Source organism: Gorilla gorilla, chromosome 8 (genome assembly GCF_029281585.2).
Source record: "Gorilla gorilla gorilla isolate KB3781 chromosome 8, NHGRI_mGorGor1-v2.1_pri, whole genome shotgun sequence".
Lineage (NCBI taxonomy): Eukaryota > Metazoa > Chordata > Mammalia > Primates > Hominidae > Gorilla > Gorilla gorilla.
The window spans coordinates 81,763,431-81,789,846 of NC_073232.2; the positions used below are offsets into that span (position 1 = coordinate 81,763,431).

At 39.8% G+C, this 26,416-nt stretch overlaps 1 protein-coding gene and 1 long non-coding RNA gene across 4 annotated transcripts in view; one reads left to right on the forward strand and one right to left on the reverse strand.

Moving 5' to 3' along the window:
* LOC109028496 (uncharacterized) overlaps nt 1-21,430 on the reverse strand; it is a 116,760-nt gene extending 95,330 nt beyond the window's left edge. For 2 of the 3 annotated variants that reach the window (XM_055352079.2, XM_055352081.1), the window contains exons 1-3: nt 21,118-21,430; nt 15,878-15,941; nt 14,519-14,624 (exon numbers count right to left, since the gene is read on the reverse strand). In XM_055352079.2, coding sequence (XP_055208054.2) covers nt 14,519-14,624; nt 15,878-15,941; nt 21,118-21,224 — 277 coding nt within the window. In that variant the 5' untranslated portion in view covers nt 21,225-21,430. Of the gene's footprint in view, nt 1-14,518; nt 14,625-15,877; nt 15,942-20,969 lie in introns of all 3 variants that reach the window. The other variant, XM_055352082.1, reaches the window with a different exon arrangement.
* A 2,183-nt stretch (nt 21,431-23,613) lies between these two features.
* On the forward strand, nt 23,614-25,003 carry LOC129524851 (uncharacterized). Its single transcript, XR_008668782.2, has 2 exons — nt 23,614-23,737; nt 24,641-25,003. It is a non-coding gene; the product is annotated as an uncharacterized lncRNA (long non-coding RNA).
* The last annotated feature ends 1,413 nt before the right edge of the window (nt 25,004-26,416 follow it).

Sequence of the window (26,416 nt, forward strand, 5' to 3'; positions counted from 1 at the left end):
ATGAGCCTTTCGAGTTTTTTAGGTATGCAATCATACCACCAGTGAACAGAAAGAGTTTGACTTCCTCTTTTCAAGATTGGATGCCTTTATGTATTTCTTTTGTTTGGTTGCTCTGGCCAGGACTTCCGCTACTATGCTGAATATAAGTGATAAAAGTGGGCATCCTTGTCTTGTTTCAGTTCTCAGGGGGAATGCTTTCAAATTATCTGATTTAGTATGATGTTGGCAGTGGGTTTGTCATAAATGGCTTTTATTTGTTTGAGGTAAGTGCCTTCTATGCCTATTTTGTCGAGGAAATTTATCATAAAATAATTCTCGATTTTATCAAATGCTTTTTCTGCATTTTTGAGATAATCATACTTTTTAAAAAATTCTGTTCATAAGACGTATCACATTTATTGACTTGCATATGTTAAACCATCCCTGCATCCCTAGGATAAAACCTACTTTGTCATGATGCCTTATCTTTTTGATGTGCTGTTGAATTCAGTTAGCTGTATACTGTTGAGAATTTTTGCAATTATGTTCATCAGGGACATTGGTCTGTAGATGTCTGTTTTTGTTGTAGCCTTTGCTGGTTTTGCTATTAGGATGATAATGGCTGTATAGAATAGTTTAGGGAAGATTTCCTCTTTCTCTATTTTTTGGAATAGTTTTAGAAGAAATAGTACCAATTCTTCTTTGAATGTCTAATTGAATTCAGCTGTGAATCCTTCTGGTTTTAGCCCTTTTTTGTTGTTGGCAACTTTCTTTTTATAACCAATTCCATTTCGCTGCTTGTTATTGGGCTGTTCATGGTTTCTATTTCTTACTGATGTAAGAGGGTTGTATATTTTGAAGGATCTATCAATTTTCTCTAGATTTCCTAGTCTGTATGTGTAAAGGTGTTCACAGTAGCCTTAAATAATTTTTTATAATTTTTGTGGTATTGGCTGTAATATGTCCAGTTTTATTTCTAACTGAGCTTATTTAGATTTTCTCTTTTCTTTTCTTGACTTATCTTACTAAGATCAATTTTGTTTATCTTTTCAAAAAAATAGCTTTTTGTTTATCTTTTCTATTTTTTGTTTCAATGTCATTCAGTTCTGCTCTGATCTTTGTTATTTCTTGCTTTCTGTTTTGTTTGGGTTTAGTTGTTCCTGTTTCTCTAGTTTCTTGAAGTGTGACCTTAGTTGTCTATTTGTGCTCTTTCAGACTTTTTGATGTAGGCATTTAATGCTATAAACTTTCCTCTTAGCACCATTTTTGCTGTATCCCAGATGTTTGGATAAGTTGTGCCACTATTACTGTTCATTTTAAAGAATTGTTAAATTTCCATCTTGATTTAATTTTTAACTCAAACATTAATCAAGAGAAGATTGTTTAATTTCCATTTATTTTTATGGTTTTGAGGGTTCCTTTTGAAGTTAGTTTCCAGTTTTATTTCACTGTGATCTGAGAAAATTCCTGATATGATTTTGATTTTTCTAAATTTATTGAGACTTGTTTTTTTGTGCCCTATTGTATGGCATATCTTAAAGAATTTTCCATGTGCTGAAGAGAAGAATGCATATTCTGCAGTTTGGGGGAAGAATGTTCTGTGAATGTCTGTTAGGTGTATTTGTTCTAGAGTGTAATTTAAGTTCATTGCTTCTTCTTTACTTTATGTCTTGATGATTTGTGTAGTGCTGTCAGTAAAGTATTGAAGTTCCCCATTATTACTGTGTTGCTGTTTTTCTCACTTCTTAGGTGTAGTAAGAATTGTTTTATACATCTGGGAGCTCCAGTGTTAGATGCCTATAAATTTGGGATTGTAATATCTTCTTGTTGGATGAATCCTTTTATCATTATACAGTATTCTTCTTTGTCTTTTTTAAAGACAAAAAAGGATACTGATCTTCCTGTTGGATTAATCATTTTATCATTACATAGTATCCTTCTTTGTCTTTTTTTTAATATAAAAAAGGATACAGACCTTAAAGCAACAAAGCTTTGTAGCTTTAAGGTTTGTTTTGTTTGATATAAGAATAGCTACTCCTGCTTGCTTTTGGTTTTCATTTTTGTGGAATATCATTTTCCACCTTTTTACCTTAAGTTTCATGAGTCCTTATGTGTTAGGTGACTCTCTTGAAGACAGCAGATACGTGGTTGGTGGATTTTTATCCATTCTGTCATTCTATATTTTTTTACTTGGAGCATTTAGGCCATTTACATTCAATGTTAATGTTAAGATGTGAGATACTGTTCAATTAATTCTGTTAGTTGTTACTTAGACACTTTGTTTTTCTCATTGTGTTATTGTTTTATAGGCCCTGTTAGTTTTATGCTTTAAGGAGGTTCCATTTTGGTGTATAGCAAGCTTTTGTTTTAAAATTTAGAACTCCCTTTAGCATTTCTTGTAGCGCTGGTTTGGAAGTGGCAAATTCCCTCAGCACTTGTTTGTCTGAAAAAAGTCAATGTGAAGGAGAGAATTTTAAGAGCTGTGAGACAGAGTATCAGGTAACCTATTAAAAAACCTGTCAGACTAACAGCAGACTTCTCAGCAAAAACCTTACAAACCAGAGGGATTGGGGTCCTCCTGCTTTTAGCCTGAAACCATATAAATGCCAGCCAAGAATTACATGTCTATCAAAATTAAGCTTCATAAATGAAAAATTGATAAAGTATTTTTCAAGCTTTTTACTGCATAGTTTGTGCTTTTGTTTTCTTCTATATAATTGTCTGTATACCAAATACAGAATTTTCAATTCTTTTTATTTTTAACATGCACATTTTTCTATTCCATTATAAAATTATTTTAAATATTTTAACGTCATTTAATTGACTGCATCAGTAAAATTTTTCAAAATTTACTTTATTTTACAGTATTCTATAAATCATATGTGCCTTTTATGTCCAGATAAAATAATAGATGCAATAATACTACAAAAAAAACTAAATAGGTGTCATTCTTGCATTTATGAAACTTAAAGTGAAGGAAATAGAGATTATAAAATCATATACATGTTAATGTTATCATGAAAAGTTGCCAAGACCAGCTTGTTCAGGGAGACTCTAACCCAGCGGTGCTAGAAGAATTAAAGACACACGCACATAAATATAGAGGTGTGGAGTGGGAAATCAGGGGTCTCACAGCCTTCAGAGCTGAGAGCCTCAATCAGAGATTTACCCATGTATTTATTAACAGCAAGCCAGTGATAAGCATTGTTTCTATAGATTATAGATTAATTAAAAGTATTCCTTATAGGAAACAAAGGGATGGGCCAAAATAAAGGGATGGGTTTGGCTAGCTATCTGCAGCAGTAGCATGTCCTTAAAGCAGAGATTGCTCATGCTATTGTTTGTAGTTTAAGAATGCCTTAAAGTGGTTTTCCGCCCTGGGTGGGCCAGGTATTCCTTGCCCTCATTCTGGTAAACCCACAACCTTCCAGTGTGGGCATCATGGCCATCATAAACATGTCACAGTGCTGCAGAGATTTTGTTTATGGCCAGTTTGGGGGCCTGTTTATGGCCAGATTTTGGGGGGCCTGTTCCCAACAAAAAGTAAAATGTGCTTTGACAGGATTTTAAAAGGTAACCACTGAGATTAACAGTTTAGGGCAGGCATCTCTGCAAAAGGGACACGTAAACTAATAAGAAATCCTTAGAAACAATTCCTGTTGTTTTTGCTTACTCAGAATTCCTTTCATTTCTTTCACAAATAGCATTATCTTTTCTATCAGTGAATTGTACCTCCCACATTTCATACCCTCGTGGCCCATGGGTGAACATGTGACCCATGCCAAGACAATAATAGTTTCTCTTGGGTGTTTAAACCTTAAACATGTACTCAAATGAGTAGAAAATGGTCAGACCTATGATAGTCCAATGGTAGTAAAATAAAGCCTGTTGGTTAATTCTTGTTCATCTAACTCTTAAAACCAAGCTTATTTCTGTCCTTCCAGAATTATGAGACAGGCTTTGCCCTTAATTCTCTGCAATAAGCATAAATCGGTAACAGATTCCCCCTTTTGCTTAAATTGTACAGAATTTACTTCTGTGGTTTATGTAACAATCAACCCTAGCTGACACAGTCATTATGGTATAGTAAGAAAAGAAACAAGATGCTCACAGATGAAGCTAGGAGTCAACTGGTGTAGGCTTTCAGGGCATAAAGGACTTTTAAATTTCACTCTAATGGAAAGCCATTTAAAAAATTTAAGCAGGAGACTGCATAATCAGAAGTATGTTTTCATAATAAAACAGCTTCCATGTCAGGATTAACACTCAAGGTTCATTGTCTCACAGCTATGGAAAACAAGGACATGGACACACAAAAAGTGAGGTTGAGAGCAGAAGTTTAATAGGCAAAAGAAAGAGAATAGCTCTCTGCTGCAGACAGGAGTCTGGAGACATTGGTGGTCTGTGGTGAAATGCAGGGGGTTTTATAGATAAGATGCTGAGGGGGTGGTGTCTGACTTATATAAAAAACTGGTTAGACCAGGTGTGCCATTTGCACAGGACACAAATCTTTGGTAGCTCCCACCCTAATCTTTTATTATGCAGGTGGGTTTCTCTAAGGTATGTTAATTCTTGTTGAAAGTGAGCTAGGGGGTTATATACTAAGCCAACTAAGCGGTCTCTTGCCTTAAAATAAAATCATCTGTAAGAAAAGACCATCCATACAGCATTTCAAAAGGGTTCAGACCTAACTTTGAAGGGTAAAGCCACAGTAAAGCCCTGGAAAGAAGAGTAGCCCAAAGAAGGTGTTTTCCTTGGGACAGTTGTGTTGCAGGGCTGTTACAGGGTTTGAGGAGGCCCTGCATTTTCAGATTATTAATAATGGCTTCTAGCCCATTCCTAGCATCTGGCTTTAGGGAATATTGTCCTAACTATCATCTAAACCCTCCAAAAAACTGGGATCCACAAGATGGATCTGGACTGGCCTAGTGCTTATAACTTGACCTATTCTTCCATGAATTGCCCACACTTCTGAATTAATATTAGCTTCTACCAGGGGGAAACAAAGAGTTTGTCCTGGGGCTATAAGAATGCTGACCCCATGGGAGCTAAAATATCTCTACCTAATAAAGGAGTGGGATTTTAGGCATGATTAAGAAGATATGTGTAAATAATAGATCCCCCAAACTACAACTAAGGGGTTGAGAAAAATATCAGGTTAGAATCTTTCCTGAGATGCCTATCACGGTCATGCTACAGAAAGAGGGGAGGCCTGGATTAGAGAGAAGTAAAAGACTGGCTTCAGTTTCCAGAAAGAAGTCCACCCTCCTTCCTTCTATTTCCAGAATCACCAGGGTTCCTGAGCAATAATGGAAGTTTGAGCCACTGGAGCTGGGGGTCTGATCCCAGGGACCCATCAGTCCTATTGGTCCACTGGTGAAACCAGTTTTGGACATGGTGACCTCCATCTCTGGGGGCAGTTTGATTTCCAGTGGTCACTGCCATGTGCTGTACAGGGTCAAGGTGGCTTCTTCTTGCTCCCTGGGCAATCCTTCTTAAAGTGCCCTGACTTGCCACATTGGTAGCAACTAGCAGATGCACCTCAGGGATCCTGGATCTTGCAAGTGTGTAAAGCAGCCACTATAGCCCCTGTCCTTCTCTGTGATTCCTCTCTTTCTCCTGGGCCTCCTCCTGGTTTCTATTACAAAATACCAAGGTGGCCACCCTCAAGAGCTTTTCCAAGGTGGTATGTGGTCCTATAGCCTGCGTCTGCAGTTTCCTTCTAATATCAGGAGCTTCCTGTGTAATAAACATGTCTTTTAAAATTGGTGACCCTCAACTGATTCAGATGATATGGTGGTGTGTTTTATTAGTGCTTCTCTCAGCCTTGCCATAAAGGTTGTGGGATTCTCATCTGGGTTTTTGTCTGTCATGGACATTTTAGAGTAACTAAGAGGTTTGGCACTAATTCTTCATAGGCCTTCCAATAAGCACATTAAAAAGTGTTTTCTTTTCTATTCATCTGTGGAGTCACTCGGGTTCTAATCAGGGTTGTCAAGATGTATTTCCTCTCTTTCTATTGGGAATGGTGTTTTCCCTTTTTTTTTGTTCTTGCCTACTTTCTCTTTCGCTTTTTGGCCTTCTAGAAGAGACATATTGCTCATCTTTGAATTCCTCTGATGCCGGCAGAGCTGCCTGTTTTTCAGCAGTAGTTAGAGCTTGGCTTAGGAGCAACATAACATCCCTCCATGAGAGGTCAAACACCTGAGATAAATTTTGGAAGGCTTCTATATAGCTATCAGGGTCATTAGAAAATCAGCCTAAGTCTCCCTTTATTTGCCTAAGGTCCTGAAAAGAGAAAGGAACTTGAACCCTAGTGGCATCACCTTCATTGGGCATTTCCTATATGAGTAAGAGCAAAGCTGGAGGAGTGGGAAGCTTTGGAGATGGTGGAAGTGGAAGAGCCTATGGTGTGGTTAGAGGGGGGCCTGAATAAGGGGGACAGGAAGGGCTAGGACACTAGATTGCTCCCTCAAATGGTTCTCCTAGAAGTTGCCTTTCTAGTTTTGGAGAATTATTTGCTTTGTGCCTGCCTGATATGACTGCTAAAAGAGCTGGGCCAATTGTGCAATGCTTGCAAAAGTCTAGGTTGTCTCACAGGGCAAAGAAAACCTGTACATAGAAAACCTTTAATCATTTGCTCTCTCATCTACGGAAAAGATCTAATTTTTGGATAGTATTAAAATCAAAGCTTCCCTCCAAAGCCAGGTTAGTTCAAGATAATAAGAAGGCCACACTCTTGTGCAAAAGAAATTTAGCCACTTTTTCTTCAAAGTCCTAGGGTCATAGGAGTCCCAGAGCTTCAGAATGCACTCCAGAGGAGTACAGGCCAAAGATGGTCTGTTACCCATCTAAAAAGAGAAGTGAGAAAAAGATATCCCTTTAGTCTCCTTCCTTCCCTTCTTTTTTTTTTTTTTTTTTTTTTTTTTTAAGGAGTCTCACTCTGTCACCCAGGCTGGAGTGCAATGGCACATCTCAACTCACTACAAGCTCTGCCTCCAAGGTTCATGCCATTCTCCTGCCTCAGCCTCCCAGGTAGCTGGGACTACAGGACCCTGCCACCACGCCCAGCTAACGTTTTGTATCTTTAGTAGAGAAAGGGTTTCACCGTGTTAGCCAGGATGATCTATATCTCCTGACCTCATGATCCGCCTGCCTTGGCCTCCCAAAGTGCTGGGATTATAGGTGTGAGCCACTGCACCCGGTGTAGTGTCCTTCCTTTCTTTTGGAATGACCCAGGGTGAAGGAGGTGACAACTGGGGTATCCTTTCAACTGTTTCCTTCCTTGGTTCCCTAAGCCCCAGCATCCATTAAAGGTGGATGCAGACATCACCCTCAGGCATGGATCCGGGGGAGCTAAGCAATGGGATTAGTCACACGTACCAATGCAACTGTAGTCCTCTGTTGGTGATTTCCCTTTGACTTTCTAGACTTCTGTGATCTGTGTGACTTCCCAATAGATGGCTCTCAGGACAGACTATGTAACAGTTGTATGTCGGCAAGGCCCCTTAATGGAGCAAGAGGACTGGGTTGTGCTGTATATTCTTTTTTTTTTTTTTTTTTTTGAGACGGAGTCTCGCTCTGTCGCCCAGGCTGGAGTGCAGTGGCGCGATCTCGGCTCACTGCAAGCTCCGCCTCCTGGGTTCACGCCATTCTCCTGCCTCAGCCTCCCGAGTAGCTGGGACTACAGGCGCCCGCCACCACGCCCGGCTAATTTTTAGTATTTTTAGTAGAGACGGGGTTTCACCGTGTTAGCCAGGATGGTTTCAATCTCCTGACCTCGTGATACACCCGCCTCGGCCTCCCAAAGTGCTGGGATTACAGGCGTGAGCCACCGCACCCGGCCGCGCTGTATATTCTGTTATTATACCCCAGATTAAAGTGTATATTCTTAGGCACTAGTTCTGGTTAACATCCTTACTACATAAAATCCACTTATTATTTAAGTATTATTCTAACAGGAGGTAGAATAGTTGCCTTAAAAAATGTAGTGATCGAATGGCAGTTTTTCTGCTGAATGGAAATTACTGTCACAAAATTTGGTTTTGGGAGACATTTTCCTCCTTGTTGTTGAGTTTTCCCATTCACGGATAGGGCATAAAGCTTGGTTTATAGTTGAGGGGTGCAAAAGGGGAATAGGATTGGGAAAATACAGTGTTCCAGCAAAGGTCTGACAAGGTACATCTTGGAGAGGATTCCTATTCTGCTAGGTGGCACTGTAGGTCTTGAAATACCGTGTACTTTCCAGACAACGGATAGAGAAAAAGACCTTCACTGGGTGGGGGAGAGGAGAACCCCTGTTCCTAGAAAAATCACAAAAAAGGCAATCCTTTAAGCTATATTCCCAGTTTTACTGTGGCATTTGCTGATGTTGACTGACAGGATTCTTTCCTTTAACTGTAAAAATTCCTACAGCATTGTATATAAAGAGGGAACAGAAGACATGGTGGTCATGGAGAGGAAAGAAAAAAAATTTGATGGAAAAAACTTGGAGATTGTGTTGCTGATGCCTAATGAGCAGTAAGAGGCTGGAAGAGTATGTCCAGAAGCCTTCGGGTAACACTGGGGTGTAGCCTTGGCCAGGAACTGCCTCTGGATCTCTTCCAGTCCCACATGATGGCTAGGCTCTTTGTGAAAGTCAACCAGTTTAAAACAGAGCCAACATTCCCAGAATCCTGAAGGCACTGGGGGATTCGCTCAGCATTCCCCAGCAAGCCTGTCACCTCACCTGCATCTTGAGAATGGTGGTGAGCATAAATGGCCATCTCTTAACTGGCAATCAGATACCCAGTCTTTTAACTGGCCATCAGATACCCAGTTTTAAGTTTGATTTTACAATTTAAAATTGAGGAGAGAAGGCCTCAAAATAAAAGTAGAGATTTGGGTTCCATTCCTATACTTACCCTTCTGATGAATCTACCTTGGATCCTGGATGAGCTCCCACAATGAAACAGCCTTATCTAGAGTAACACTGATGGTTCCTTATCTTATGGCCATGGAAAACTAGGATGCAGACACTCAAAGACTGAGGTTGAGAGTGGAAGGCAAAAGAAAGAGAATAGCTCTCTGCTGCAAAGAGTTGTCCTGGAAAAATGGGTTGCCTGTCCATGGCAAAATACAGAGGGTTTTAAAGATCAGCTGGTGAGGAGGCAGCGTCTGATTGGACTAGGACATGAAAAACTGGTTAGACCAGGTGTGCCATTTGCATAGAAGGTGAATCTCTGGTAGCCCCATTTTAATCTCTTATTATGCAGGCAGGTTATCTGCCTGAGCTGTGACATGTTGCCCATTTCTATGTTCATGTAAACATGGTAACAAAAGGGAGGATGGAGCCTCCATGCTGAATATGCGTGGCCCCCAGGTAGCATTTTTCTCTTGGCATAGCTGCCAGCATTCCCCCATGCAAGCTTCCAGCTTGCTTATCTATGTCTGAAGCTCGATTTTTCAGGCTGCTCTTTCTAAGAGAAAAGAAATACTTTTCTGGGCTGCTTTTTGTTAGAAGGGAAGCTCTGTCGAGGACTCTTTATCCCTCATTATCTGCCTAAATAATTTCTTTCTACATAGCTCCTGTATCAATAAGATCACTTTGGGCTGGGCATGGGGGCTCATGCCTGTAATCCCAGCACTTTGGGAGGCTGTGGCAGGTGGATCACCTGAGGTCAGGAATTCAAGACCACACTGGCCAACATGGTGAAACCCCATTTCTCCTGAAAATACAAAAATTAGCTGGGCATGGTGGTGGGCACCTGTAATCCCAGCTACTCGGGAGGCTGAGGCAGGAAAATCACTTAAACACAGGAGCCAGAGGTTGCAATGAGCTGAGATTGTGCCATCGCACTCCAGCCTGGGCTACACAAGTGAAACTCCACCTTGCTGGGTGTAGTGGATCACACCTGTAATCCCAGCACTTTGGGAGGCCGAGGCAGGCAGATCACCTCAGATCACCTGAGGTTGGGAGTTTGAGACCAGCCTGACCAACATGGAGAAACCCCATCTCTACTAAAAATACAAAATTAGCTGGGCATGATGGTGCATGGCTGTAATCACAGCCACTCGGGAGGCTGAGGCAGGAGAATCACTTGAACCAAGGAGGTGGAGGTTGCAGTGAGCCGAGATCACACCATTGCACTCCAGCCTGGGCAACAAGAGCGAAACTCCATCTCAAAAAAAAAAAAAAGAGTGAAACTTTACCTCAAAAAGAAAATCACTTTGCAGTGTGGACAATGCCTTCAAAGACAACAGAGGAGTAAAGTCAGGGAGATCACTTCAGTAGCTATTGTCATATTGGAGAAAAAATATTTTAAGTACTAAAATCTGGTGAAAATTGTGGAGTGAGAAACGCAAATGCCCAAAGAATTTTTATACAATTTAGGATACAACAAAGCTATGGGAAAACTAAAAATTGTCAGAAAAGTAAGACCATGGAATACTATGTAGCCATAAAGAGAATGAAATTATGTCCTTTGCAGAAACAGGGATGGAGCTGGAGACTGTTACACTTAACAAACCAATGCAGAAACTGAAAGCCAAATACCACATATTCTCACATAGGAGCTAAACATTAATACATAGACCTATAGAGGGGAACAACAAACACTTGAACCTATCAGAAGGTGGAGGGTGGGGTGGGATGAGAGAGAGGATCAGAAAAAAAATGAATGGGTAATAGGCTTAATACCAGGGGGATAAAATAATCTGTATAACAAACTACGATGACACTAATTTACCTATATAACAGACCTGCACATGCAATCCTGAAAAATAAAAGTGAAGTAAAAGAAGAAAGAATAGGAAAGCCAAGCTAAGCACACTGTAACAAAAGCAAAAATATTAAAATATTAAAGTAAAAAGTGTTTCTAACAGGAATGTCTCAATGAAAACATTTTTGATGAAATGTTGCCTAAGATGAAGACAAAATATTTATTGATTTGGCAACGTGAAAGTCATTCCTGACCTGAGTGGAGGTCACTAAAAATTGGTTCGAAAAAATAAATCACTGAAAGAATTTCTGTTTCTGGTAATAAGAAAAACTAGACAACCTAAAAACTATCCTAGTTAAAATTACCTAAAATGAATACCTGAGTATCTAAGAAACTAAGAAAAATCTTTAGGGGTCAGAAATAAAATGGATACCTTAAAACTTCAAGCTCAAAGAGGCTGCCTTAGAGAAGTTATCCTGTCTCAATTCTGTATGAACTTTGGTTTGAATGTTCCAAACACAAATACTTCAGGCTTCTAATGAATGGAAGGTTGAAACTGATGAGACCCTGTTCATATGGCTGAGACTTTCAAAGGGGTACACTTTCAGCAGAAGGGTAGAACATTTAATGACAAAAAACAAACAAAAAAACCATACATGCACAGAAATCACAAAACCCAAAACCATGGCATTGGGAGACAATAATAAAGCTTGTCCAATTTGCTCTATGCTCTGGAAAGGAGGTAAAGAGTGTGCTATAATAATGTAAACAGGCTTGCATTCAAATAGATTTCGGGTTTGAATTTACACTATGTGCCTGGTTTGATTAATCCCAAACATTAAATTAACATAAGGAGTCAGATGGTGGAGTAAACACAAAACCTCAAACCAGGCTGAAACATAAATTTATAATCCAACATAAGGAAACATGAAAGGAACCAATCCCTATGATCACAAATTAACAGATACAAACATTTAGACTGCCCTCCAAGGGTCTCACAAAATAAAAATGCAAATAAAGATTACAAGATAAGTATTTTCAATGATTAAGGACCTAAGAGGAGGAATTTAAAAATATGAGAAAGAAACAACACTCTATATAAAAGAGAGGAACTCATAATATCTTCTAGGGGTAGGCAGAATTCTCAAGAAACCCCCAGTTCCCTAACCCCAGGTAATTTAATGAAACACTAATGCAGGTTCTGCTGTAAAGGGACTTTGCAGATTGAACTAAGGTTAATGGTCAGCTGACTTTAAAATAAGGATTTTATCCTGCATTATCTGGGCAGACCCAATATAATCACACGAGCCTTCAAAAGCAGAAAGGGAAGGTAGAAAGCCAGTGGGAGATGTGTCAGAACAGAAAGTAAGAGACATGCAGCAGAAGGGGAAGTCAGAGAAGTTCTGAGTATGAGAAGGATTCAACTCATCTTTGCTGGCTTGAAGATGTAGGGACACATGCAAAGTCCTTATAAAAGTCTCTAGGAACTAAAGGTGTCCCCTGTCCTGTAGTTGACAGTCAGTAAGGAATGGTTACCTCAGTTCTATAAATGCAAGAAAGGCAATGGATTCTGCTAACAGCATAAATGTGCTTGGAAGAAGTTTCTTTCCAGAGTCTTCTGAAAAGAGCCCAGCAGGCCAACACCTGATTTCAGCCTTATGTAATGTTTCCTTGTAAAATGCTTTCAAGGAGTTTTAGAACTTGGGGGGCTCTGAAATTCTCATTTTACTTAGAAATTACTTATGCTTGCTCAGCAATCGTTGTGTATACTTGAGAAGTCTTGAGATATAAGAAAGCCTGTAAGTTGTTTCTAAATATGATAAACTCATTGTGCTTCCTAAGCTTAACAGTTATTACAACTGATGTTCATTTTAAAATGTTTTAAGTGTTTCTTAGTTTTATTATGCAGAGGTTTCCTGCTCCCCAATTTTTGGAGCCTATGAATATTTTTTTTCAGGTCCCAAAGAATGTTGTAGGTCCTTAAAACTCTGGTAGGTTCTGAGCCCTGTGCTTAAGCCAAGTGAAAGATAGAACAGTCCTGTGCATGCTTCAGACACATGTAGTGGTTGTATATACACTTGCAGTAAGATCAGCCTGCTATCCCCACATATTCACAATTTTAATTTTATTGAATACAGTGCTTTTGGTGTTGTTGACTGATGACTTTTTAGTGACTAGCATAGGTGATATATAATGAATGCTTAATAAATGTACTTAACATAATCAAAAATCCACAACTTCAACTATATGTCATAATCTCCTTCCTAATATATTTATTTGAAATTATATTTCTAAAGCCTCTCAAAATTTTTGGATTCTCTTTAATAAAAAAAGCTTTATCTTTATTGTGTTAAAAGGTGGTAGAAATAAAATATAAAACCCTACACAAAGTGGAAATCTCTATAAATATTTGACTTCTAGATATGTGTTTCATTAGAAGTTAGTTACAGATTTCCTTCTAAGCATTTATAGAATGATATTCAGAATATTCTAGACATCCTTAATACGGCAATGGCTTTCTAGTACTCCGAAAATTTTTCTCATGACCAGGAAAATTTTTCTTGGTGGTATAGAGATATTAATAGAGTGTACCCTAAGACAATCTTAACGTACATGATGAAACAAAAACTACGCACAGGCCTAGCTGTTAAGTGCAGGGAAGGGCAGGCAGGCTGATGTTCATAAGCAATTAGAAATGCAAGAAGCAATATTTGTTCCAAAAGTTCACATGATCCTTTTCAACTCCAGCAGAAATATTAATTAATTAAAAACAACTCCCTCATCTAGGTATGCTGAAGTGGGATTAACAAGATTTAAATGAATAATAACATGAATTATTCCACATGCAAACCTTCATGTGTGATACTCATCCTTGGATAAAATAATTGAGTCTGAAATCCAAAGGCTTGGCTTTAACTCCTCTGTGGAATATTTGTGGGAAAGAGAGTTTCTGGGGTGCCAGATGAGTTGGTCTCCCCTGTGTGAGACACCCATGGGGAGCCATGGGCGGACTCTGAGGAGAAAAGTCTCCTTATTGCCTTCATGTCTTTATGCCCCGAAAGCATAAACGCTCAGCGGCATTCCACAGGTTGCCCAGGGAGATAACACTCCCTTGAAGCAGTGGAGTATAATCAAACATCTTGGCTCCTCCTGAAACCTGCTCCCTCCTGTTTCAGTCCCAATAAGTTAAAGATCTTAAGTAGTTTACACACACACCTTTGCTCAAGGAAATTCACAGAAACTGCCACTGCTATATATCTTATTGAATGACTCAAGAGTTCTCCACTGATTAATCCTTTTCCTCATCCCTTCCTACCCCTCCCATCTGCCCTAAGAACAAAGATCTTGTAAACCAATAAATTGGGTGGAGCCAGAGAGCTCTGGGCCATGAGCAAGCCTCCGATGCTCTGGTCCCCTGGATCCACCTTTTAAATGCTTATTCTGTCTCTTTCTAATTCCTTTGTCTCCGCCGGACTTGGGGTACCCGCCGGGTGGTGTGGGGCTGGTTTCCCCAACAATATTACTAAACCTACATCTTTCCACCTTAAGATAATAATGCCATGACATCGATTTTTTGGGACATGGGTAGTTTTGCTCACCTCTAAACCCAATAAAACCCCCATTCTTACCTAGAGACAGACCCAGTGACCCAGAAAGTCAGATTTCATGTGGCCACTGAAAGAGTGCAACTTAAATTTGAGAATAACCAAAATCCTTAAAATTGAGCATGTTGTGCTTCTATAGAAAACCAATATGAGAAAAAAAATGTATGAATAGAAAAACAGAGAAAGGGACCAGGAGAATTTGTGTTCTGTAGGTATTGGGATGAAGCTCCTTACCTCTTTCCATTGCTTTTCCATACCACTGCTTTTCCCAGGACTGGAGACTTGGTTTCCAGCTCTTTGCACCTCCTCCAGCAATGTCTTTTTTGCAGATGTGCTTGGCCTTGTATTATGAAGAAAAAACAAAAGAACATGGTGTAAGAATTTGACACAGCTGAAAAGAGAGGTTACTCCCATCTCGGGCCATACCCAAATGCCCTTTGATAGAGGTCAAGTCTGGAGAAGTGGTGTAGCATGTACAGTCGACATGCATGATGTGTAACTCCATCTCCATAGGCTAGAGGCATCCTAAGTGCTGCAGACCAGACCTGGACAATAAATGTCAAGAGTCACCACCACCCCGAAAAGAACTAGAAGTCTGTAGATCTGCTGAGGAGCCCAGTCATTAAAATACAGGATGGGGTTCACAGAGACTCAAGGTCTGCCTCTGAAGCTTTTCTTGGTAGCATCTGAAAACCCAGAAGATGCTTTAAATCTTCACCCTAGTGAACAGATGCAGGTTCCCTGGTCCTTGGCCTGACTGCAGTCAGAGAGCCCAGGAGTTAGCTGGTTTTCTCCCTCCATTTTTGGTGTGAAAAGAGCCACTGCCACAGCAGCCATGGACTTAGGATGCTAGAGTGCATGGTCTGGATGCAAAACCTTTGCCCTGAAATGTGGCATCAACACAAATACAGAGTTCAGATTTTTCATCTTCCTCTGGTGATGACTCACCATTAGTGTCCATACATGTAGGTGCTTATGAAATAACCCTCGGCCAGGACAGCTCACTCTTCTGGAACTGTAGGAAGTGTTCTTATACCTTTTTTTCAGATTAAACTGATTAATACCTTACAGTGTTCAAATATTTGGCTAATCTCAGCATTTTTCTAATTTGGAGCCTGAACAAAGCTAAAATTGAGCTACCATTGGAAACAATCTAGAAGAAGAAAAGACATTTAATAAGATATAGGTTATATTGGAGGAAAAAACTGTCAAGAGAATAGGTTTATGAATTAGCAACACCTCAGGGTAAAAACTTTTGCATTGGTTTAATTTCAAAATAAGCACATGTGAGAATTCTGCTGGGTACCAGAACTCAAAGATAGAATGAGAACAAAAACTGAGCACATTTGCCCCAAAATAAAAAGTGTCAGGAGAACATTCTGAAGACGTGGGCCATTTCTGTAGAATCACATTCTACCACCACCCGCCCTCCACCTTCAATAAAATAAAGCATGTTAAGATAATATGAGTCATCTCCCGATGCTTTGAGTTAATCCATCATAGAGTATTAGCACTGAGACACTGTACATGTTCCTGGCATCCTTTCCCCCAAAGTAAACAAGAGAAAGCCACACAGGCTTTAACACATTATACCTTAATTCCATCAACAGTGTCCTGAGACTGAGGATAGATAAAATACTTCAGGTCAAAGCAGAGCCTGTGGAATTTTAATTTAAACAATAGATGAGAAAATGTCTTTTGTTGGAAAAGAGACATTCAAAAAAGATGTTAAAATATACCCTGTTTATTATGAATTATTTGGGAACGTAAACATTACCTTTTATCTTACAGACCAGACTGACAAGGCCACCGAGTGTGTGCCCCACCTGCTGTGAGCCATCAGCTTGCACAGGTACCAGGAGAAATAGGAAGGCTGTGCACTTATAATCTACAGCTTAGGCCAAGAACAAAGAGAATCCAACCCAGCATGGAAGCTGCTTGTTTCCTCTCATTCAAAATCAGGCCTCAGAGGGCAATGGTCTGAGCATCTCTATGCTCCCAGGCATTGTGCATGGTCTCAGTGGATGAAATTGCATCCACATATGAGAGTTACTCAGCAATTTGTTAGTATTTCCACTAGGCTAGCCCCTGTGAGCTAGCCTGGAAACTTTGCTGCTATTGGAGAACAATGCATTGCAATGCTGGGGATGATTCATCTTCTCTTTCTGCATGTAGCACTTGAATAGAAGGGGTGCTGGTAATTCAAAACAGTGTTCTCGAGCACTTTTTATGTCATAAGGCCTGAATTAGGAAAAAAGATTCTAAAATATTCCCTGTCTAAAATCTACAAGTGAGTGGCCTAATACTGTTATTTATAGGTTACAAAGTGAGTTGTTAAGCATCGGCCACTGGCACGTCACTTAAGTCTCACCAGGAGCCAGGATTTTGTGTGTTCTGCATAACAACTTTGACAAAGTAAGCCCCATTATCTGTAAATGGCTTATTCCCCAGTAGTCCAGGTTTCATCTAACCCCACATCAAGAGGACAGATGACCACAGAAGGGACAAAGTGGGGTTGCGGCAACTGACACATGAGTATGAGACTTGTGACTCTTCAGTCTACCTAAGGGTGTCTCCAGGTCCTTAGAGACTTTTAAAATAAATAGGTTGATTTAGGATCTTACTTCCCATCTTTTTGTTTTGAAAATTTTTTTTCCTGGACCCTTTTTGCATGCAAGTATAGCCAGTCAAAGTGTTTAGTTCTAAACGTGGATGAAAATGTAAATATAATGTGCTCCAAAATAAATTAGTTTAGTTAGAAAGTTAAAAAAAATCAAGGTCTATTTGTACTTAGAAATAGCTCATTATCTCTTATTTCCATTTAACTGCCTATCTGGGGTTATAATAAGATAATAAAGGCCAGGTGCGGTGGCTCACGCCTGTAATCCCAGCACTTTGGGAGGTTGAGATGGGGGGATCACTTTAGGTCAGGATTTGAGACCAGCCTGACCAAGATGGTGAAACCCAATCTCTACTAAAAATACAAAAATTAACCAGGTGTGATGGTGCATGCCTGTAATCCCAGCTACTTGGGAGGCTGAGGCAGGATAATCACTGGAATCTGGCAGGCAGAGGTTGCAGTGAGCCAAGATCGCACCACTGTACTGCAGCCTGGGTGAAAGAGAGAGACTGTGTCTCAAAAAACAAAACAAAAGAAACAAACAAACAAAAAAGAAAATAAAGTCATTCTAGAATTGGGGACTGTATTGTTTGAACAAAGGCAAAGTACAAGACATACAGTTAGATAAATGAAAATGAGTTTCTCTGTATTCAGTGGCCTTGAGCTTATATTATTTTTATAAAGCAATATTAACAAATTTCTCCTAAATGAGAGCTGGTACATGGCAGCTTACTCAAGAATGCTGTCATAGGCAAACATTTTCTGTGAATATAAGCTAAGGGATTCTAAAACAGTTCTGGGTAATTTAAACTTCATACTTCTAAGACAAATATTCATTAGCTAGGTATCACATATACTCAATCAATTATTTTAATAAAAGATAGGTTTGGTTCCTCATGAAAATTTTGGTTAAAAGGACAATAGAGTAGGCATTTTATGGAGTTCCAAATCTGACTTAAATAGTGTAATAATAATGGATCTGCATCCAGAAAGTTGACAGACTCCAAGAAAAAAGTGACTGAATTATCTCATTCTGGTTCTCTTTACTTACTTTTAAAAGCCCAGGTCCAGAAATTCAAGTTAGAAACTGGCAAAAAAAAAAAAGGAGAAGGTGCAGAAATATGGAGCAACTCAGTTTCTTAAGTGCTCACAGAAATATATTTGAAAAGGTAGGCCTGCCTTGCACTGGAATTTAAAAGCTCTTTCCAAAGAGAATGATGGCCACGAAAATTTAAAACAAAACAAAACATCCTTAAGATTGACCGAAGGCAGCAGGTCACAGTGGCTCACTCCTGTAATCCCAGTAGTTTGGGGGGGCCAAGGAGGGCAGATCACCAGGTCAGGAGTTTGAGACCAGTCTGGCCAACATAGTGAAACCCTGTCTCTACTAAAAATACAAAAAATTAGCCAAGTTTAGTGTTGAACACCTGTAATCCCAGCTACTTGGGAGGCTGAAGCAGGAGAACTGCATGAACCCGGAATGCAGAGGTTGCAGTCAGCTGAGATCAGGCCATTGCACTCCAGCCCAAGCAACAGCGTGAAACTTCGTCTCAAAACAAAACAAAATAAAACAAAACAAAACAAAAACAAAACTGACCAAAGGCAATATGAAAGAACAGCAGCATCACCTTGGAAGCTCCCTAACATTACCGTGTGTTGCCAACACAAAATAAGACCTTCAGCTGCTCTTCATTTTCCTCTCACTACTGTAAACCTATTCTGGGAACTTCAAGGTGCATCGTAGCATATTGTGCCTCAGTAAATATTTGAAAACATATATCCAATGATGGGTGGTTGGGGACAAACAGGATTAATATTTTTGTTTAGTGTATGGGAAGAAAAAAACAACATGTTTTCTAAAGCTGCAAATTCAGAAAGATAAATCACAGTGAAGCACTGTAGCCTTCTCAGAGGAAAGCAACTCACAATATGCCTTTTCTCCTTGGAAGAAGCCTCTGAATTTACTTGCCTCAACAAATACTTTTGGTTTGGAGTATAATATGAGACATAATATGGGCCTCATGATCAAAGAGAAAATGCCCAAATAAACTCACCAAATTCTTGTTTTTGAGGAGATGGATGAGTATAGTTTAGATATTAAATAGATATTACAAATTGAGCATATATATACTTTGGGCAAATACTCCAGGTGACAGCCAATATATACTGTCTTTCCCGGTCCCCTCAACAAAACAAGACAAAAACGCCTTTCAGAAAAGTGCCTCTGGACTTCAGTAGGGGTCTTTCTGGCTCAGCCCAGAGATGAGATGCTGTGGTCTCATGGAAATAGCTGAGTTCTGGGGCTGTGATGCCAGGTGGTGGGCAGCAGCTTGTTCCTGTGGGCAGCACTATTCTGTATTTATCTAAAACTAACTTATCTTTGCAAAACTGAACAAATTCAGTAAGGGAATATGCTGTGTCACAACTGGACATATCAGTTGAAAGAGCAAATAACAGAACTAATATTTTCATACAGTATATCCGTTAGATTAAGAAAACAGCTTTTCTGGCTATAATCTTTTTATTTCCAAAGGGTTATGACTCTGCTATTTTCAGAACATGGTTTTACCAAAGAAAATGGAAGTAGTGATAAATCAAAACATTTAAGAAATTAAAATGATTTTTTATGAACAGTTAAAAAACAATGAATGGGGAAAAAAACAAAATATGGCTGTAATATTCTTTCTCCCTTCTCTCTTTGCATTAGCCATAATTGGTTGTCAAGATAATGCCAAAATGAACACTGTCCCAAAAGACATCCTTGACTGTCAGGCAAGAAAAATTCTCAATGAGTGTGGGAGAAATGGTGAGATAAAAATGAAATCTGATGTCTTTTCCTAGAAGGTTTGAATTAAAATCTCAATTGTTAACATCAGGAACCCAATGTAATTGTGTTTGCCCAAGGTAAAGCTGAGCTCAGAGTGTCAATTTCCTTTTTTTTTAGATGGAGTCTGGCTCAGCCGCCCAGGCTGGAATGCAGTTGCACGATCTCAGCTCACTGCAACCACCGTCTTCTGGGTTCAAGCGACTCTCCCATCTCAGCCTCCCGAGTAGCTGGGATTACAGGTACCCATTATCATGCCCGGCTACTTTTTGTATTTTAGTAGAGATGGGGTTTCACCATGTTAGCCAGGCTGTTCTTGAACTCCTGACCTCAGGTAATCCACCCACTTCAGCATCCCAAAGTGCTAGGATTACAGATGTGAGCCACCACACCCAGCCCAGAGTCTCAATTTTCAAGGAAGTTGCCACCTATTTGCAGGAGAAATTGGAACCACCCTAAACAACAATCAGTATTATGTTTTACAAGCAGCCCCTCCTTTTGCTTATGGATAAAATTAAAATTTACATAATCTTGGAAATCAGTCCCTGCATTTACATTGTACACAAGATATCTTGGAAGTAATATATTTTAGAACATAAAAGAAAAATTTAAGTAGTATTTTCTATTTTACCTACATAATAATGCCATCTTTGTGACTGATTTTCTCATAGACATGTGAGCTACCTCTCTAGAAGAATTTATTGTAAATATATTTATTTTGGGATATTTGGAAAAATGAAGAATACTTCACTCTTCTAATTTGAAATGCCTTACCTATACATGGTTTTTCTCTAAGCATGGGATGTGAAGCTGGGCCATATTTGTGATCTTTGTGATCACATAGCACCTGGTTTAAGGTATAAACCGAGATAAATTTTGAGTCATACTTTCTCAACTTGATGGAATGGGTGTGTACTTAGAAACTCTGCCTACAAGGCAGCATCCCTATTGACTTCACGGGTTCTCTCAAAGCTCCTTTTTGTCTATATATTTTCTTACCATAACATATCCTTTCTTTTCTTTTTCTATTTTTTAAGATACAGGGTCTTGCTCTCTTGCCCAGGCTGGACTGCAGTGACAGGTCACTGTAGCCTCAAACTCCCGGGTTCAAGTGATCCTCTTACTTCAGTTTCCCAAGTAGCTGATATTACAGGTATGCACCACCATGCCCAGTTAATTTTTAAATTTTTCTATTGCTGTCTATATTTTCATATCAAGATAAAGCACAAGTTTAGATTTACCTTTTTTTTTCCAAAAATAATCTTTTACTGGGAGGTGGCAAGAGACCCATTTCTTCAGAATTCCTGTATGGCTCATATTCTGTGTCAGGGATTGTGGGAAAGACAATTCCAGGGATAGATGAGCCCCGCACTCATCTCTTCAACTTACACTCTCCATGCCACATCTTCAAACAGGAAGTAGAAACCAGAAATAATCCCAACCAGAAGTGTGCACAGCTCAGGATCACAGTTGCTTGCAAGAAACAGAAGTGACATGTTTGAGTATTCTCTCTTTCAAAAATGGTGCAATGCAATTTCATCAAGGCATTCATTTCACTACACCAAAGCAACAAGTACTACTAAATTTAATGAGAGGTAACCCATGCACCGGCAGGAAGTTCAAGGGGACAGAAGGGGCTTGCTCCACTCTGGAGCCCTATCTCCTCTCACCTCCATCCTTCTAGTTTGACATGCGATCTTGTCTCTCTCTTTTATAAAGTGCTTCCAGGCCCTTTTGATTAGGATGCTGTCCTAAATCCTTCCTAAAGAGAGGTTTTGGAGCCACCAACACTGCTTCACTGTGGAATAAACTTTCCTTATTAAGATTCTTCATTCACTCATAATCATCTCCTTTTTCCTCACTGCTCATTCATTTATGGAGATAGCACCCATATCATAGCTACTTGGTCAAGTCATGGTGATACTCCCCACTTAGGAGAGGAAGATGACTAGGTTATAGCTCTTGCCTTTAGGAAATTAAAAACCCTGTGGTGTAATCTACACTACACAGTGGAATATGGCATATATCATGAAAAAATCCTATGCGGTTTCTGAGAGGACTTCTTAAAGATGAAAAAGTGAGGAATGTACCTGGAAAGATGAACAGGATTGCAGCAGATAGAGACAGGTAGAAGGAGAGAGATTCCAAGTGGAAGGATAAAGGAGAGGGAAGAGAAGCACAGAGTGCAGCTTCCAAGAAGATTTTCTGGTTTCTGGCACTGGTCATAGATAGCTTGGAGGAAACAGGCAGAGAGGGTTTTGGAGAAACAGAGCTGCAAAGCCAAGTTAGATGTTAGGTGAGTTGAAAAAAGAACTTAGGGCAAAAGCAGAGGGAGGGAGGTATTTACTCTGAACAGAGATGACAGGGTGGGGAGGACAGATTGTTCTGAGTAGGCAAAGGCCAGGAGCATGAAGCAAGCTAGGAATTGGGAGGCTGGCCTAGAAGCATGGGCCACCTGGGAAAGGGACAAAAGTTAAAGTATGACAAACCCTTTGTGTTCACCAAATTTCTTTTTTGGAGTCCTTAACCATTTGATCTTACTGGAATAGAAGTTATACTAGAACTCACTGCAAAGTGGAGTAAGGCTTACAGAGGGAAAACAGCAGAGGGCCTAATGCAAGATTAACCTTCTCAGGGACCCCTGCAGGGACTGGGAGTGCTAAGAATCAGGGAGGCTTGGAGCAGCTCACTTTACAGCATAATGAGAACAGGACTCACCTGGCTCAGGCCTGGCATCCAATCATCAGCCCACTCTGGTTTCCATCCTCTGCACTAGCTGAATGGCCACATGTACTGCAGCCATTGTTGCTCCCTTTGCCCTTCAGGGTGTCTTTCCCCAGCATCTGTCCCTGCAGCACCCCCACCCCCTCACTCTAATTCTGAGCACTCAAATTGCCCATCAGTCCAAGCCTTCTCCTAATCACAGCCCTCCTACCTCTGAGCCCCTTCATGGAGCCCTGTTCATGGTGCTTGGCATTTTATGACAACTAAACCAAAAAGCAGCGAGGTTTGAAAAAAAAGAGCCAAAAGTCAATCCTGGCAGGGGAGGATTTGCTCTTTGTCTTAAAAAACCAAGAGTACCAGCTTTTGATGGAAAAATTTCAAACCTCAAACAGTGAGTACATTTTGCCCCATCAATTACATCTCTCAGAATTCATCCTAAGGAAAAAAGAAAATGTGTAAAGATCAAGTACAAGAACATTCATGAGAGTGCTATACTATCACATAAACTAGAAATAGATGTCCCACAAGAAGATCTATAATATACTGTGGCACTTACATACAACAAACTTCTGTGCAGCAATTAAAGTAATATAGAATTATCATAGAGAGATGTCATATTCTATGGCTATTGCATAACATGGAATCTATGACAATATCTCATAGAGGACCTATGAAAGGGAAGGGAAGCACGATTGACCCAAGCCTCAAAATTAAACTTGAGGTGTTATCCCCAGATGAGGTAGGTGTACACACAAGTTATATATATAATCTTACACATCTTTATTATGTCACATCTGTGTTCTGTGACACATCAATACATACCATAATTTTCATAGTCCTGTTTTGGTATTTCCTCAACTTAGCAAAAACATTCTGGAACTTCAAAAACAGTGGACATCCAAGCCCTGATGGACTTGAGAGTACCTACCTTTATGTACATACTTATATATTCAAAACAAATGCATGGAATGGTAGGTGGAAACGAGTATCTGGGTGGCAGGACTGTATTGTCATATCTCTTTGTCTGTCTCTATTTCCTGTTTCTTTTCCATAATAGTAAAACTCAACTTTTCCTCCCCAAACAAGGAAACTACAAGAAAGGAGTTGGATTTGCCTGCTCCTTCTGCCTCCTATTGTCATGCTTCTGAGGTAAATAGCATCTCTGGAGTCCAGCCAGGACCTTGGATTTTGCTCATGCTAGAAATGCCCAGGGTGGTGCTTGGTCCACGGAAGGTGGACTTGTTCAAGCTGTACTTCTGATGACACATGTGGGATAATTAACAAGGTATATTTCTTTTAAAAAGCACTGTTGATTTTATAACACTAAGATATTATTTAAAATAGATTATGACTCATATGTATCCCATAAACATGTAAAATATCATGTATCAATAAAAATAGATTTAACTTAGAACTGTAGTTGCTGAAAAAAAAATGAACTTTGAACTCTCCTGTTGAAAATACAAAGCCCCTCCCAAATGAACAGAGGTTATATGGAGATCTGGAAGTATTGCTGTGTTGCTGGTCTTCAAAACTAAGATCTGTAAATATAACACACATTATAGCTAATTTTAAAGGTGTGTCTCAGAAAGTTTCCTACTGCCCTGATTTTTACAGATGAATTGAGATCTGGAATCCGAAAATCATTCTAAGGCAATCTACTGACCTCTTAGGTGTTATATGCCTAGGAACCCACTGCAGTAAATTACAGGAAAGTGAGGCTCAGGTGGGCGAAATTCTTGATACGTTAGGACACAAGCTGGTGAGAGCTGAAGACAGAATTAGAGGCTTATCTTATCGTAAGGCCATTGAGCTGTGCAGCACTGCTCTGGGGTTAAATTACAAAGAATATTAATGAAAGACACTCATGAACCTGGGGATCAGGATTAGAGAATGCATTAGCTTCAGCCATGCTACTAATCCTACACACCACAGAGCCTGAGGACCAGCCATTCATAAATGTGGTGACAGACTACAAAAATGTTCCTTCCTTCCTTCCTTCCTTCTTTCTTTTCTTCCTTCCTTCTTTTTCTTTTCTTCCTTCCTTCCTTCTGTCTTTTCTTCCTTCCTTCTTTTTCTTTTCTTCCTTCCTTCTTTTTCTTTTCTTCCTTCCTTCTTTTTCTTTTTTTTTTTTTTTCTGGAGTAACCAGTGTGACATAAGATCTGTTTGTGTTCCCCCATTTTACAGAAGAAAATTTAAGTCTGCAACTTCCCCCATGCATCTGCAGCAGAGAGTGGATTTGTCAACATGCAAAGCTGCTGATCTGCCCCTGCATGCTGCTCCCTGCCCTAAGTGTGAGGAGGATGAACTGCCCTCTTTTTACCTGCACCTCCCTGGATGGAACAGAGCATCTCCATAATACTTTATGCAGAAGTATTACTTCTATTTAACACCAGAAACCCCAGGCACCAACTTTAAATTTTAAATAAAGGAAAATGTGGACCACTTGCAATGTTACAAAGCAAAAAGAAACACAAGAGGCAAATATTCCAATCTATTCTCCACTCTCAGCATTAAGACAACAAAATAAAACAAAACCTGCAACGACAATCAGATTTGTAAAAATACTAGTAGTCAGAATCCCCACCTTATCTTCTCAACAATTTGGCTTTCCAAAATCATTGGTTTTCATGAGTGTGCATGTCAAAAGTTAAATCCCGTTCTCTTGTTACTGTGAGCTGTTTTAGAAAGGGTGGGAATGTAAGTTCTGAACATACCTGCTAAAGGTGGCTGTGCAACGCTGACAGTTAGTAACTGTGCACCCTTCAAAGAGGCTGGCTGAGTTGCAGGTGTGCTGAGCTCAACCACAATCTGCTGGGAATGCACATTCTCAGTGCAGGACAAATGAAATTGGTTCTAACTCTGCAATGCAGCAGAAAAAAGAAATGGCTAGGTATGATGAATTATGCCTGAAATTCCAGCAATTTGGGAGGCTGAGGCAGAAGGATGGTTTGAGACCATTCTAGCAAATAGAATGGTCTATTTCAGACCAGTCTAGGAAAAAAAGTGAGACTTCTGTCTCTACAAAAAATAAAACTAGCTGGTTATGGTGGTGCACCTGTAAGTTCCAGCAACTGGGAGGCTGAGGAGGGAGGCTGAGGAGCGCTTGTGCCCAAGAGAATGAGGCTGCACTAAGCTATGATTGTGCCACTGTACTCCAGCCTGGATGACAAAGTGACACCCTGTCTGGTAAAATAAATTACCATGGACAGATAAAGTGCTCAGTGAGCCCACACTAATTTGCCACAGAAGGGTGGAAGCAAATTCGAGGCTGAAATCTAGCTCTTCATTTCCTGAAATCATTCATGCCCACTCTCTCCTGGCATGAAATGCTGATAACCTGGTTTCAATTTTAAGCTTAAATTTACAGCAAACAGTGCAGGTATCTCAGTTCAATGCCTTGGAACCTCCTCTAAAGATGATTCTACTAACACTCATTTCAGAAGTGAGTGCAAAATAATTTTTACATAAACAACCAAGTAATCCCACAGCACCTGCATACCTATTATAACTCAAAAACTACCCTGCACACCTGAGCATGATGTTTAAATACCAAGCCACTGGTATGTCTGGAACACATGCACAAAGGAGACGTAAACCCACAGCTTCTAGCACAAACATCTGCCAACTTAGCTTTCTTGTCACCTGCAACTAATGGTGGGTGAGATTGAGTAATCCCATGAAAATGTCATTCCTACAAATTTAGTCACTAAAAACAAAAGATATAACAAACACACTCTTGTTGACAGTAGGCCTTATCAATGTTATTTGTCACTAAGGCACAAAGGAGTTTCATCAATGGACCTTGCTTTTTTGAAACCAGAAAAGTTAGTGGCGGTTTACTGACAGAATGACAGAGCAAGGGTTTCTCAAAATCATCCCCTTATGCTCCTAACGAGCATATTTACCCTCCAGAAAAAATAAGGCAATGCTTTCTGGGGGTTATAATTTAAATACACTAAA